This window comes from Protomyctophum parallelum (genome assembly GCF_964188405.1).
Source record: "Protomyctophum parallelum genome assembly, chromosome: 5".
Classification (NCBI taxonomy): Eukaryota; Metazoa; Chordata; class Actinopteri; order Myctophiformes; family Myctophidae; genus Protomyctophum; species Protomyctophum parallelum.
Window position 1 is genome coordinate 2,173,954 of NC_139702.1, and position 14,586 is coordinate 2,188,539.

Genomic DNA, 14,586 nt, shown 5'->3' on the forward strand with positions numbered 1-14,586 from the left:
TTGAAATACGTCTCCAATAATCATGGTGGAAGCAATAATCCACAATTCCCTTTTTAAATCAAAACTTAATGATATTTATTTATTTTCTTACCACCAAGGGGAGGACCTTATATTCCTGAAATATCAGTTGCTACCTGGCCTGGTTGGGAGACACAAACTGAGCCCCCCCCCCCCCCCCCCCACTCCCCTCCCCCTCAAATGGGGGGGGGGGGGGGGGGCTCCTTACCCCTCGATGCTGAGTCTGGCTGTGTTTATATAGGGGTTCTCTAGGAGGTAGCTGTACCTGTCGTAGTGCTCCAGCATGTACCTGGGGGCGTACATGTGCTCTTTGGGGTCCGTGGGGGGGTACTCCTGGAGGGAGCCGTCGAACCAGCCCCCCGTCCGGATCAGGTCCCGGATGTAGTTGAGGTCGCGCTTGTCCTCGTAGTCGCCCCAGCGCGGGAAGTCGCCGTTCTGCGCCGACACCAGCTTGAAGTGGATGCCCTCGGGCATGAAGCACCAGGAGCAGTGCCAGCCGGCGAAGTGGAAGGGGCTGCCCACGGCCCACTGCACCAGGATGTGGCCCGTGTCGTTCTCGTACTTGCGGAAGCCCGGCATGGTGTAGTACTCGCGGCGGCGCAGGCGGATGCCGTCGTTGTCGTAGACGTCGTGGAGCATGCCCGCCGTGCAGCCCGACACCACCTCCAGGGAGCCCAGCTGCTTCCAGAAGAACCCGTACAGCGACTGAGGGGAATGAGAGGAACACAACAGGGAGACAGTTTACTATTTACACCACATGGTAATACACCAAATACTGTACATAGTCATCAAGAATCATAAGCAAGCTAAGAAACCTACAGTAGCATCTATCCAACAGCAGAATATCTGTAGTGAAACTATACACTATGAGTACTATGTCTAAGGTCTACATAAAATGCTATCTAAATGACATAAGTAGGGCTGTCAAAATAAATTGATTCGAGTTGAATCGCGATTCTAATGCCTGTACCTGACAGGTACATTTGTGCAAAAAAAAAAAAAAAAAACATGCACAGGTACTACCTGGCCTGGGTTTCTGCATAGTGCATTTACTACCAGCTAAGCTAAGCCTGCCAATTGTATTTATTTTACACCTGTTTTAATACTAATGTATTGTTCTGGTATTGAGTGAGAAGAGATTTTGTAACTTTTGTACTGGTTCAAATTTGTGCAAGCTAAATAAATGAGACATGTTCTTACTCTTGGATTTAACCTTTTTGTGTTTAAATCATTCAGTTGATAAAACCTTTACAATTATACAAGCTTTTTACTAAATGTACTCTGCTTTCATGCCAGAAGACTGGAGTAGATCATGCTAAAATTCTATTTAATTGTTTTTAATAAAAATAAAAAACTTTAGAATCGGAAAAAAATATTTTTTGAATCGAGAATCGGAAAAATCGAAAAGATCGTTTTTGAATCGAATCGTCACCCCAAGAATCGTAATCGAATCGTAATCGAATCGAATCGAATCGTGGGACACCTAAAGATTCGCAGCCATAGACATAAGTATACACTATAGAGTACTGTGTCTATTGTCTACATAAAATGCTATCTAAATGACATAAGTTTAGCCTTTGCAAGGTCGCCAAGGCTAGTACAAATGCTATGGCAAGTGCTACAACAGGCTTAGATGGAGTCTGAAGAGGTAAGATATCAGACTACGGGCTACAGCGGAAGATTGGGAGTGAGTCTGCTGTTCTGATTGCAATGGGAAGTCCATTCCATAGTTTTGGAGCCTGAAGGGAGAAGAGTTTGGTACGTGTGGAGCGAGACGGACAGTGAGAGAGAGAGACAAAGAGACAGATAGAGAGAGAGAGAGAGAGAGAGAGAGAGAGAGAGAGAGAGAGAGAGAGAGAGAGAGACAGAGACAGAGACAGAGACAGAGACAGAGACAGAGACAGAGACAGAGAGAGAGAGAGAGAGACAGAGACAGAGACAGAGACAGAGACAGAGACAGAGAGAGAGAGAGAGAGGGGAAATGGAATTAATCATGCCGCCGATGGGATGAAAGTCAATGCAGTTCATTTATTGCATCATTTCCCCATCTGCTGTTTTCCTGTGAAAGTGTTAATGAGTGGCATGAGAGAGAGAGCAGGGAACGGAATAAGTTAATACAATAAGGCACCATTCAATTAATTCACCAGTTCACTTTGATGCGTCACCAATCCATCTGATGTTTATCACTAAAACCACTCATGCAGTATATATTATCGTACATTTGATGATATATTCATTAAGTTTTATGCATACAGATGGCTGCCACCCCCACACACACACACACACACACACACACACACACACACACACACACACACACACACACACACACACACACACACACACACACACACACACACACACACACACACACACACACACACACCTTGCGCATATGGATGGCGAAGGGCTCCGTCCAGCCGTCGAACAGCTTGAGGAAGAGGAGGCCCTCGCGCGCGGGGATCTCGTCCGCGTCGTTGATGACGAACACGTCGTCCGGCCGCATGCCCATGACCCGGGCCATGCCGTTGCGCGTCAGATAGGTGCGTAGGTAGTCGTCTGCGATCCAGCCGTCCTGGCGCCCGCCCTCGGGGAAGTGGTCCAGGAACACGTACAGGATCTTGTGCCGCACGTAGTCGTACGTACCGTTGATGAGCAGCTGCAGGAAACTGGGAATGTCGGGAGAGGAATGGATGGGGCAATTAATTTCATTGTCATTTCTGCAGGATTTAGAGGCTTTTAAACCATTCTGACCGGGAACCCCTTTTGGTGTTTTAAACATTATGTTATAATTTAGCTATTGAAAAATAGCAGATCTACAAGCTATGAGCTTGTAGGTCTGCTATTTATGAAAAATCGTGAAAATGTGCCTAAAAGTTGGAATATATTTTTTCAGAACAAACGTTTTTAACTCAAATCTTTGCTTCTGGGGAGGGTCCCTGGAACAACATACTTTCAGATGGGGGTCGGTGGCCAATTACAGATCATTTTTGGGGTCCTTGACATGAAATATTGAGTGATATAGGCCTAGAAACATAGGTATTTCAGAAAACTGTCAGGATTTAGAAGACATTTTTTTCAGGCCTGAATGGTTTAAGCATATTAAACCCGTCGTCTTCAAATGTTTCCCAAACATTTGCAAATGAAAAGTATTATAGGGTTTAAGTGGTCGCTAAGAAACAAAACAAAACAAAAACGGTGACACAAGCAAAGATGATGCCTGAATAATTCAGGACGTAGACCAAGTCCAGCATTTATTTATTTGTATGTCATTACAAATAATTGAACAGTAAGTACATTTCCAAAATGGATAGTAAGCAGTTTCTATACAGTAGCCTGATGTACTGTACCAGAAGGGTATTGTGGAGAAATTACAAATAATGAGAGAAAAGGAGGATAAACACACAATGGCTTATTTATACTCGTTTGTGCGCCACGTTGTGCACATAAAACAGCAGATCACACAATGCGCCATGCAGGCACGCTGCGCAGTGAGTGCCGTGCGGCTAAATATAAATCACCCGTTACACTCTGCATCGCTCGCTCACCCACCCACGCACGCCTACTTTACATACACATAACAATCATCCCGTTATCAGCCATATCCCACACACGGCACATCATGGTTACGACCACGAAGCCGTGTCAATGAAGCCGTTTGCGTGCATAGAAAATTTAAATTCTGACTGCAACCATCTCAGTGTTCATGCCGTGTCGAACAGTGTCATGTTATGTGTGTCAATCATGCCATCCGAGGATCGTCAATCACCTCCATGGTCATAATAAACTACAGTCAAACTGCTTGTCAAACTGTCTGCTTATCACTATACTGTTATATACACTGTTTTTTCCAGGAATGACACTTGCAATGCAGTGGAGGTATAGGATGTAATATTAGATCTGTGAGCTATAGACACGAATCGATAAACTCAACACAGCATCAGTGTGTCTATTCTCTGAATCTTATTTGTACTGTATGTAAAGAAACTGTATCTCTGAGATATTTGCTGAGAATCTGTGATATTTTATTATACATACATACAGTACATATACGTACTGTACTGTACTGTACTGTACTGTACTGTACTGTACTGTACTGTACATACATACCTCATGCATGATTTATACTTGGTTGCGTGCTGTGTCGTTGACTAAAGCTCATGTGTAGATTGCCTATTTTTTGGCTATTTTCGCACACAAGTTAAGTATGAATCACACTTGTGTTTATTGTTGACCACTGAGCTGTGCCACTGGAGCAGAGGTGGAATGAGTGCTTTGCTCAAGCATCATACTGTATCATACTGTATCATATGACTCACCGTAACGGACGTCTCTCCCCGTAAGCGGTGAAGTTGGACTCACACACCAGGAAGAGGTCTACAGCTTGGTTCAGCTCGTGGAAGCGGACGTGCAGTAGATCAAACTCATGGTTGACGTTGATAGCGTTGATGACCCTCCGCGGCGTCTCCCTGGGCGTCAGTCGCTCCTTGGTGGGCAGATTGGAGTGGTACACCATGGTGGGCACGCCACAGTACGGCCCGTGCCAGCCCGGGCGACACACGCACTTCACCAGTCGCTTCCCGCCTCTGGGCCTGGGCTTAGCTTTGGGAGGAGCGGAGGAGGGCTGCTGGACCTCCAGGGGTTTACGTTGCCCAGGGGCGACAGACCTGGAGCCCGCTCCGGTGGCCACGGAGCCCCCCGCTTTCCCAGGGTCCTCCCTTGGGGTTGCCACCTCGGTCCCCTGCCTGAAGCAGAGGGCCCCGGCTTTGGTTCGGACAAAGTAGTGCGTTTTGTCACCCTGAAGCTTGTGAGTTCGGGTGTGGAGGTCTCCCATGGACTCTAGGGGGTCTGGTTTAAGAACCCTTGGGAACAACACTTGCTTCTCTTCTCCTGCTAAGATCATGTGGGCTGGGGGTTCAGGTCTAGCAGGCTGGGCTGGGTGGCTGGGGATCCACGAGTTGAACTGATCTTCACTTCGCTCCTGAAATTAGAGATGAAGAAAAGCTTCCTTTTGATAAAGACAATATGACGGCAGAGTATGGTGCTGTTGACCTGAAATCCTTCAACCTTCCCAAACACAGTAAAGCAATGATTAACTGAATCAAACCATCAGAATGTAACCTTAAGCCAGTGGACACCAGGGTCATCAGTGTGTCCATGCACGTACAAATGTGTCCGTGGTAAGACATGCGTCGTTTGGTTTCGGGGGGGGTTCAGTATGTTCTTTGGTTTGGTTGGACACAGAGTGGGTAGACAAAAATGGTGCGCTTTTATAATGAGCATACGGGACGACCTATTATATGAAGACAGGTTGAAAATGGGGGATGTCGTCCTTAAATGTGGAACAAACTGGGGATCCTAGAAATTAAAAGGTTTGAGAACATACGCATGTTAAGCTGAATTTGGACCACTCAACAGCACACATTTTACAAGCCAACCAATCATCATTGGCACACCCTGTGCTGCTGCTGTGTGTGTCACAAGTCTCCACCTGCTCTATGCTCCTATAACCGTCAACACACCAATTATATAATACTGTTTTATGAGTTGTCCTGGCCGAACTACAGTATAACAGAATACAACTGCACTTCGACATTACGCTTCTCTTGATGTGTTATAAAGCAAGAATAATAATAATAATATCCAAAGGCTAAACTAAATCTCGGTACTGCAGAAGGTTCTGCGTCACAACTATTTTGGCAACGTCCAGTAAGAGCACATTTTCTGGGGACACATTCAATCTGTTCCGTCTGGATAATGGGAAAGTGAAATTCAATCAGATTGTTTCTTGGCGATATTTGGTTGCTCTGATGAGACAAGAGCCCTTTTCCCTCCGACCAAAAGCAGATGCTGACAGGCAGGGTGACTGCCTGGGTTACTGACAGGTTACTGACAGGCAGGGCTACTGCCAAAGAATGGAAACCCATTATCCCATTCTGAACGGGCACCCATTTTGGTGTCGGCATCATGTCGTGCTTTAGCTATTGAAAAATAGCAGATCTACAAGCTCATATCGCGCCACCGAGTGGCGCGATACGAGCTTGTAGGTCTGCTATTTTTGAAAAATCGAAGAACGACTGACATTTTTAGAATCTGATCTCAGGTAAGAATGGGTTAATCAGACCAGTGTGTGTCCGGCGGAAACCTCGTATGAATCTGATCTCAGGTCAGAATGGGTTATAATCGTCGACTACTATTCTAAAGTAGCCCCCCAAAAATGATAACCGCATTGCGCCTGACCCCCGTTTCACATGCACTCTGACCCCCGTTTCACATGCACTCTGACCCCCGTTTCACATGCACTCTGACCCCCGTTTCACATGCACCTCTGACCCCCGTTTCACATGCACTCTGACCCCCGTTTCACATGCACCTCTGACCCCCGTTTCACATGCACTCTGACCCCCGTTTCACATGCACTCTGACCCCCGTTTCACATGCACTCTGACCCCCGTTTCACATGCACTCTGACCCCCGTTTCACATGCACTCTGACCCCCGTTTCACATGCACTCTGACCCCCGTTTCACATGCACTCTGACCCCCGTTTCACATGCACTCTGACCCCCGTTTCACATGCACCGTGACCCCCGTTTCACATGCACTCTGACCCCCGTTTCACATGCACTCTGACCCCCGTTTCACATGCACTCTGACCCCCGTTTCACATGCACTCTGACCCCCGTTTCACATGCACTCTGACCCCCGTTTCACATGCACCTCTGACCCCCGTTTCACATGCACTCTGACCCCCGTTTCACATGCACTCTGACCCCCGTTTCACATGCACTCTGACCCCCGTTTCACATGCACTCTGACCCCCGTTTCACATGCACTCTGACCCCCGTTTCACATGCACTCTGACCCCCGTTTCACATGCACTCTGACCCCCATTTCACATGCACTCTGACCCCCGTTTCACATGCACCTGACCCCTGACCCCCGTTTCACATGCCTCTGACCTCTGACCCCCGTCTCACATGCCTCTGACCTCTGACCCCCGTTTCACATGCCCTCTGACCCCCGTGACCTCTCACCTCAGTGGGAACGTCTCCACGCCGGGGCTCTTCCGGCTCCTCCCAGGGATGCGGCGGCGCCGGCTCTTCCCTCAACCTCATCTCCAGCCCCGACCTGCCCACGACCCCTGGCCCCGCTATGACCACGTTGGGCCCCAGGCCCAGGGGGCCTAAACCGCCGCCGCCCGCAGCCACGCCCACGCGGGGCTTGGTGTCGGACGGCCGGAGCACCGCCGGCGGAGGAGGGGCCTCCTCCGGGGAGGCGGGGCTCAGCGGGGTGGCCGTCCCGCCCCTCTCCCTCCAGAAGAAGCCGGTGACCATGATGAAGGACTTGATGTTGGGGTAGGGCGCGGACAGCTCGCGCAGCAGCGACACATAGTGGAGGGCTTTGTAGTAGTGCAGGAAGGAGATGACGCACAGGCCCACCGTGCACAGCAAGAACACCCTGTGACGTCGCATTTTCATCCTACGGGACAGAGAGGAAGAAGGATCATTAGCCACTTTCAACCTGGTGTACCCCAATGTCATTATTAGGCTAAATGTTCCCAAAGACGGTAAAGAATAGCAGACCTAGACTAGGCCTACTGTAACGATGCATTGTGTGCTTGTAGTTAGGCTACTGTAACTATGTGGTTAGTCTTGCTTGTCATTTCCTCATTTCATCTGTCAAAAGTGTAGGAGGAGCTGCTCCTATATGGCATAATAATGCAGTACATACTGTACATATGTGTACATTACATCTTAACCCATTCTGACCTGAGATCAGATTCTAAAAATGTCTTCTACATCCTGACAGTTTTCATTCTGACCTGAGATCAGATTCTAAAAAATGTCAGTCGCTCTTCGATTTTTCAAAAATAGCAGACCTACAAGCTCGTATCGCGCCACTCGGTGGCGCGATACGAGCTTGTAGATCTGCTATTTTTAAATAGCTAAAGCACGACATGATGCTGACACCAAAATGGGTTCCCGTTCAGAATGGGTTAAAGCCTATTCATACTCATGGTTTGGGGTGATAGCTTATCACCGCAGTGTTTTCAAAAAGTTAGAAAACTACAATCACACGGTGTTTTCAAAAGTTAGAAAACTACAATCACTCTGTCACTCGCTGCGGTGAATTACTTATCACCGCTCACCCTATAGGGCACATCTCTGATTTTACTGACCGACATCTCCCCGTTCACAGATTGGTCTAGGAGTTGGGTGGGCGGTCCCTTGGGTTTGCGTGAACGAGGGTTAATTGCACATCTAAACCAGAGGGAGGGCTGGTCCATGCTTAAGGACAACACTGCGAGTATGGTTAGGCGATCACCAAAACTGGAATATGTATGAGCCTTTACAGTAGCTGTAATGTCATTGTGATAACAATGATCACACACACACACACACACACACACACACACACACACACACACACACACACACACACACACACACACACACACACACACACACACACACACACACACACACACACACACACACACACACACACACACACACACACACACACACACACACACACACACACACCTTCTCACTGGACAAAAAGACAAGTTTTTCTCTTTGGTTGGAAAGGTTTGCAAAATCGCCCTTCACTCTCTTGGGACAAATGACTGCAGTAGTCATCCAGCCGTGATACCAGGGTGTTGCACCATGGTAGAGACAGGCTGGTAGACATGCTAATTTTCACCCATTTTCTCTGGCTCGCTGATATGAGACAGCTTCTCCTGGGGAACTAGCATTCACCCCTAAATATAGATATGTGTGGAAACTGGGAAAAATGATTAATGAGCGCCGTGTGCGAATAAAGATAACGAAAGCAGCCTTAATCGAATTTAAAGTAAACGAGCTTTTTCAGAGGATCGGAATCCTCTATTATAACTCTAAGCATGGGACGATATGAAAATGCCATGTCACGATTACAAAACATATCAAATAAATGAGGTGGTCAGAGTCGTCAGACATTATAGACTCCCCTGCATGCATATAAGATCAACACGGAGTCTGTTCTTTAACCCATTACAGCCGGGAAAGCATCGGCATCCTTTCAGATCTCAGCGTTGGACATTAAAAAGATTCAAGATACTTTACGGTGCAAGAATGTCGGCATATTCACTTTATCTGGCTTTAGATGTTCTCGCAGAGGTGTGACTATGTTCCCTGCAGTGACATTATCTCCATCTCCCAGGGGTCTAAGGCATTGTAACAGGGACAGACTCCATCTCCCAGGGGTCTAAGGCATTGTAACAGGGACAGACTCCATCTCCCAGGGGTCTAACGCATTGTAACGGGGACAGACTCCATCTCCCAGGGGTCTAAGGCATTGTAACAGGGACAGACTCCATCTCCCAGGGGTCTAACGCATTGTAACGGGGACAGACTCCATCTCCCAGGGGTCTAAAGCATTGTAACGGGGACAGACTCCATCTCCCAGGGGTCTAAAGCATTGTAACGGGGACAGACTCCATCTCCCAGGGGTCTAAAGCATTGTAACGGGGACAGACTCCATCTCCCAGGGGTCTAAGGCATTGTAACAGGGACAGACTCCATCTCCCAGGGGTCTAAGGCATTGTAACGGGGACAGACTCCATCTCCCAGGGGTCTAAGGCATTGTAACAGGGACAGACTCCATCTCCCAGGGGTCTAAGGCATTGTAACGGGGACAGACTCCATCTCCCAGGGGTCTAAGGCATTGTAACAGGGACAGACTCCATCTCCCAGGGGTCTAAGGCATTGTAACGGGGACAGACTCCATCTCCCAGGGGTCTAAGGCATTGTAACAGGGACAGACTCCATCTCCCAGGGGTCTAAGGCATTGTAACGGGGACAGACTCCATCTCCCAGGGGTCTAAGGCATTGTAACAGGGACAGACTCCATCTCCCAGGGGTCTAAGGCATTGTAACAGGGACAGACTCCATCTCCCAGGGGTCTAAGGCATTGTAACGGGGACAGACTCCATCTCCCAGGGGTCTAAGGCATTGTAACAGGGACAGACTCCATCTCCCAGGGGTCTAAGGCATTGTAACAGGGACAGACTCCATCTCCCAGGGGTCTAACGCATTGTAACAGGGACAGACTCCATCTCCCAGGGGTCTAAAGCATTGTAACAGGGACAGACTCCATCTCCCAGGGGTCTAAAGCATTGTAACGGGGACAGACTCCATCTCCCAGGGGTCTAAAGCATTGTAACAGGGACAGACTCCATCTCCCATGGGTCTAAGGCATTGTAACAGGGACAGACTCCATCTCCCAGGGGTCTAAGGCATTGTAACAGGGACAGACTCCATCTCCCAGGGGTCTAACGCATTGTAACAGGGACAGACTCCATCTCCCATGGGTCTAACGCATTGTAACGGGGACAGACTCCTGCATGTTACGGCTGATACCGACAATAAGCCACTCCCGATCTACTTAGGTTTAACAAAAATAGAACTTGTATCACAACCTAAAAAAAAAAGTACAATACCAAACGAGTAAAGCACTTCTTTAAAAGAATCATCAAGTGACGTACCTCAGTTTGGTATATCCATGTGGTCACCTACGAGTCTCAATCTAACTAAGTGTGGTAGGGGATGTTTCAGTTGAGTCGTGTGCGCGCAGAATAAGACGACACCAGGCAGTGTCACACGACAAGTTCTGAAGTTTAATACACACCTACTGTAGCCTAACCCGAACCCAATCTCATATCATTGACCTCATACAGAAGTCATTGTAGTGCAGATAAAGGTCATGATCCCTATCATCCTCATTGTAAGTACATGTGTGTACTGCAGGGTCAAGCAGATTAAAGGTCATGCCTAATTATCCCAAGGAATGGGATAATCCATAATCACAAAACAATGATTGTCGCCGGTTTTGGAGTGAGAGAGAGACATTGCAAGTGCTATTTTTAGGTACTTCACAAACACACTTATTTTCTACAGTCTATGGAACGTACTCATTTCAGGCAAATTAACATGATTATTAAGATGACAGATGATATCGTCGCTGTCATTTGTAAATAATCTATAGTTTTTTTCCCACGATTTTGTAACCCCTGTGTCAATTATCTAATGTGATCCTGGGCTCTACACACCCTCCGCCAACCTAGTCCCATATATGGGGGACAAGGGGAGACCAACCTAGTCCCCATATATGGGGGACAAGGGGAGACCAACCTAGTCCCCATATATGGGGGACAAGGGGAGACCAACCTAGTCCCCATATATGGGGGACAAGGGGAGACCAACCTAGTCCCCATATATGGGGGACAAGGGGAGAGCAACGGACTTGAACTCATGCTTCCTTCTGTCACGATTGGCAGGAGATAGAACCCAAATGCAGAAGCCACAAGCAGGAAAGTTCAAATTAACTTATTTATTAATTCCAACAAAGGTAAAGCTTACACAAAAATGACAAAGGTTGCAAGCAGAAACTCAGGGAAGCAAAAGCTAAACTGTTCAAACACAAAGCAGGGATAAAAACAGTTCAAAAGTCCAAAAAGCAAAACTTACACAAAGGCGTAATGTCCAAAATGCCAAAATCTCGCAGAGGCACACGCCGATGACAGAACTGCACGGAAACATCTCAGGAACAGATCGTATGTACTGGCTGTGTGTGTGTGTGTGTGTGTGTGTGTGTGGAATGAGTCCAGTCTTATAGGGAGAAGGGTGATTGGATAAATGTCCTCAGGTGTGAAAGGGGCGTGGCACAGGGGGGATAATGTGTGTGAGCAGGTGTGTGTGGCAACTTAAGGACTGAGAGCTGGAAAGGAATGTGGGAGTGGCTGACATGGAGACTGTGGACATGGATGGTCTTTAGGGAGACAGACCATGACACCTTCATGCCTGAGTGTCCAAGTGTCTCCTTTACACCTGACAGGGGGGACTTTCCCTGGTTGGACGTAGCGCGTGGAAGGAGCACGTTATTCCAACCAGTTCCTTTCCCCTCCATCAGGCGCCCCGGCTGGCCAGGGGGAGGCAGTTAGAGACCAGGATTACGGCATGTTTTTTGTGAGGGTACCTACCCTATAGGGGACACGGGGAGAACATGCAAACTCCACACAGAAAAGCCGTTTCGCCAACCCGGCTTCGGTATGGGCACTGATGACGCGGAGGAGGAAACACGCCGCCAGCACCCACAGCGCCCCGAGCGGGAATCGAACCCAGGACCTTCTAGCTGTGAGGCGACAGCACTACCAGCTGTGCCAACGTGCCCCCATTTTTTTGTAAATTAATGCCCTACTTGATCATACTACAGCGCCACGCAAATGCATCAAAAGTAGCGTAGCATATATTTTTTTAATTAGAATTCTGAAAAGTAACATTTTCCACCCTGACAGAGACGATATGATCACTTTGAAGCCGAAAGGCTTAATCATTCCACTGGCAGTGGGGAAGGAGGCAATGGCTAAATTTAGCCGCTTTTTCCCCATGATCATTTTGGTAGGTGGTCATTCCCCCTCTGGGAGAGTGCATGGCGGAATGACTTACAGTACAGAAAATTGTCAAGGAAATTGAAATGGGACTGAAGGCATATGGTACGTGTGCCATAACCACTTTGCTAGCAGGTCGCCCAAGATCAGCCATATATTTGCACAGAAAAGGAACGGAGAGAAGATGCAGAGAGGGGTTATATTCCATCTTTCATTATTCATCCTGTATAATGTTGCATGAATGGAGGGAGGGAGGGAGGGAGGGAGGGGGGGAGAGAGAGAGAGAGAGAGAGAGAGAGAGAGAGAGAGAGAGAGAGAGAGAGAGAGAGAGAGAGAGAGAGAGAGAGAGATGAGAGAGAGAGAGAGAGAGAGAGCACGAGACAGAGACACAGACAGAGGACACAGACAGAGACCAGGACAGACAGACAGACAGACAGACAGACAGACAGACAGACAGACAGACAGACAGACAGACAGACAGACAAGAGGGAGAGAGAGACTTGGACAGAGAGAGAATGATGTATGTGTGTTTGTTTGTGTGTGTGTGTTTGTTTGTGTGTGGGGGGGTAGATAAGATGTAAGAGTGAGGAAAGAAAAATGCAATCATTCCTCATTCTGGGATTAGCATAATCTTCAATAGTAGGCCAATCACAAACCGTCCCAATCTAATCCTGTTTGTCCCCTTATTGTAGACTCTGTGATCAAACTCGTGTTCTGCTCCATTCTAGTGAGAATCAGCGCATACGTTTATTTATTATCTGCGCTCCCAAATATAATTCACTGGGAAAACAGGGGCGTCACAGGGGCACCTATCCACAAACCCCTGAAATCTTCTTCAAATACAGCTTGGTATAATTCATTTGGAATGTCCATGTTTTATTCTGGAGTATCTTTGTAGTGACTGGTGACACTCGGCTACTCGATGTGGAGGAACTAAAATGGTGGCATTTATATAAATGGTAAATGGTGCATTTATATAGCGCCTTTATCCAAGGCGCTTTACAGAGATTGTGCATTACATTCACCCATTCACACACACACATTCATACACGATGGCAGCGGAAACCATGCAAGGCACCAACCAGCACATCGGGAGCAATTAGGGTTCAGTGTCTTGCTCAAGGACACTTCGACAGTAACTCTGGGGGAGCCCACAGGGTTCGAACTGGCAACCTTGCGGTTACCATCCAGGCACTCTACCCCTGAGCCACCGCCGCCCCCTAGTGGTCACTCTACCCCTGAGCCACCGCCGCCCCCAACACATTGAAGCGCACCGACGGATATCATAGCTGGGAAGGAATGGAAACCAGTCTTTCTGCCATGTGGAAAGCCTGGCGAGGCGAGGTTACCCCAACTGCCTTAATTACATTTCTCCATGTGGCTGAAATTGTTTATTTTGTCTTAGTCTTTTGAATGACACACCCTTTATTCTTCTTAGTCCTATGTTAGTCTTCTGAAATTGTTTAGTCTTAGTCTAGCCTTAATATTAATATATTTGGTCTTTTAATCTTAGTCAACAAAATAACACTGTTAATTTTATATAAAAAAAAATACAAAATAAATAAAATAGTTAAATAAAGCCTAGTATATACTGTACTTTACTCCATTGACCAAATCTCTTATTTGGCTATTTTTGCCAAACGGTCCCCCATATGAGAAAAAGAAAAGTGAAATATAAAAATCACCCTTGTGTGAAGTGACACACACACACACACACACACACACACATGCACACACAGCTGTGCATAGGAGGGGCTGGCGCCCCTCAAAAACAATGACTTTCAGATATTGGAATGCATACTGTACACCTGCCTTGACTTTTAGACAGGTTGTGGTCAAGAAACAGGGACAGTTGGCGCTTACACGGCAAGTTCTATTCTTACATTATAATCCATCTCTTTTTTTCCCCCCCGGCTTACACCTTCCTTCGACCACCTTAAGCATACGATGGACAAAAAAAAATAAGCCACAGAGGAAAGAAAGAATTATACAAAATAATAATAAAATAAGTCTGCCACTGCTATAGTAACAGCACAGCAATGCATTCATCGGGCTGAATCTCAACTACCTTGTTCTGCCTGCAGGGCCCATGGGGACCCCCCCCCCCCACTGCCACTGAAATGACATGAAACGATA

At 47.4% G+C, this 14,586-nt stretch overlaps 1 protein-coding gene across 1 annotated transcript in view; it reads right to left on the reverse strand.

Moving 5' to 3' along the window:
* Nucleotides 1-216: 216 nt before the first annotated feature.
* Nucleotides 217-14,586, reverse strand: part of mgat3b (beta-1,4-mannosyl-glycoprotein 4-beta-N-acetylglucosaminyltransferase b) — a 76,466-nt gene continuing 62,096 nt past the window's right edge. Inside the window, exons 2-5 of the mRNA XM_083765256.1 lie at nucleotides 7,055-7,499; nucleotides 4,338-4,999; nucleotides 2,405-2,687; nucleotides 217-723 (exon numbers count right to left, since the gene is read on the reverse strand). Of these exons, the coding sequence (XP_083621382.1) occupies nucleotides 223-723; nucleotides 2,405-2,687; nucleotides 4,338-4,999; nucleotides 7,055-7,498 (1,890 nt within the window). The 5' untranslated portion in view covers nucleotide 7,499 and the 3' untranslated portion in view covers nucleotides 217-222. The remainder of the gene's footprint in view (nucleotides 724-2,404; nucleotides 2,688-4,337; nucleotides 5,000-7,054; nucleotides 7,500-14,586) is intronic.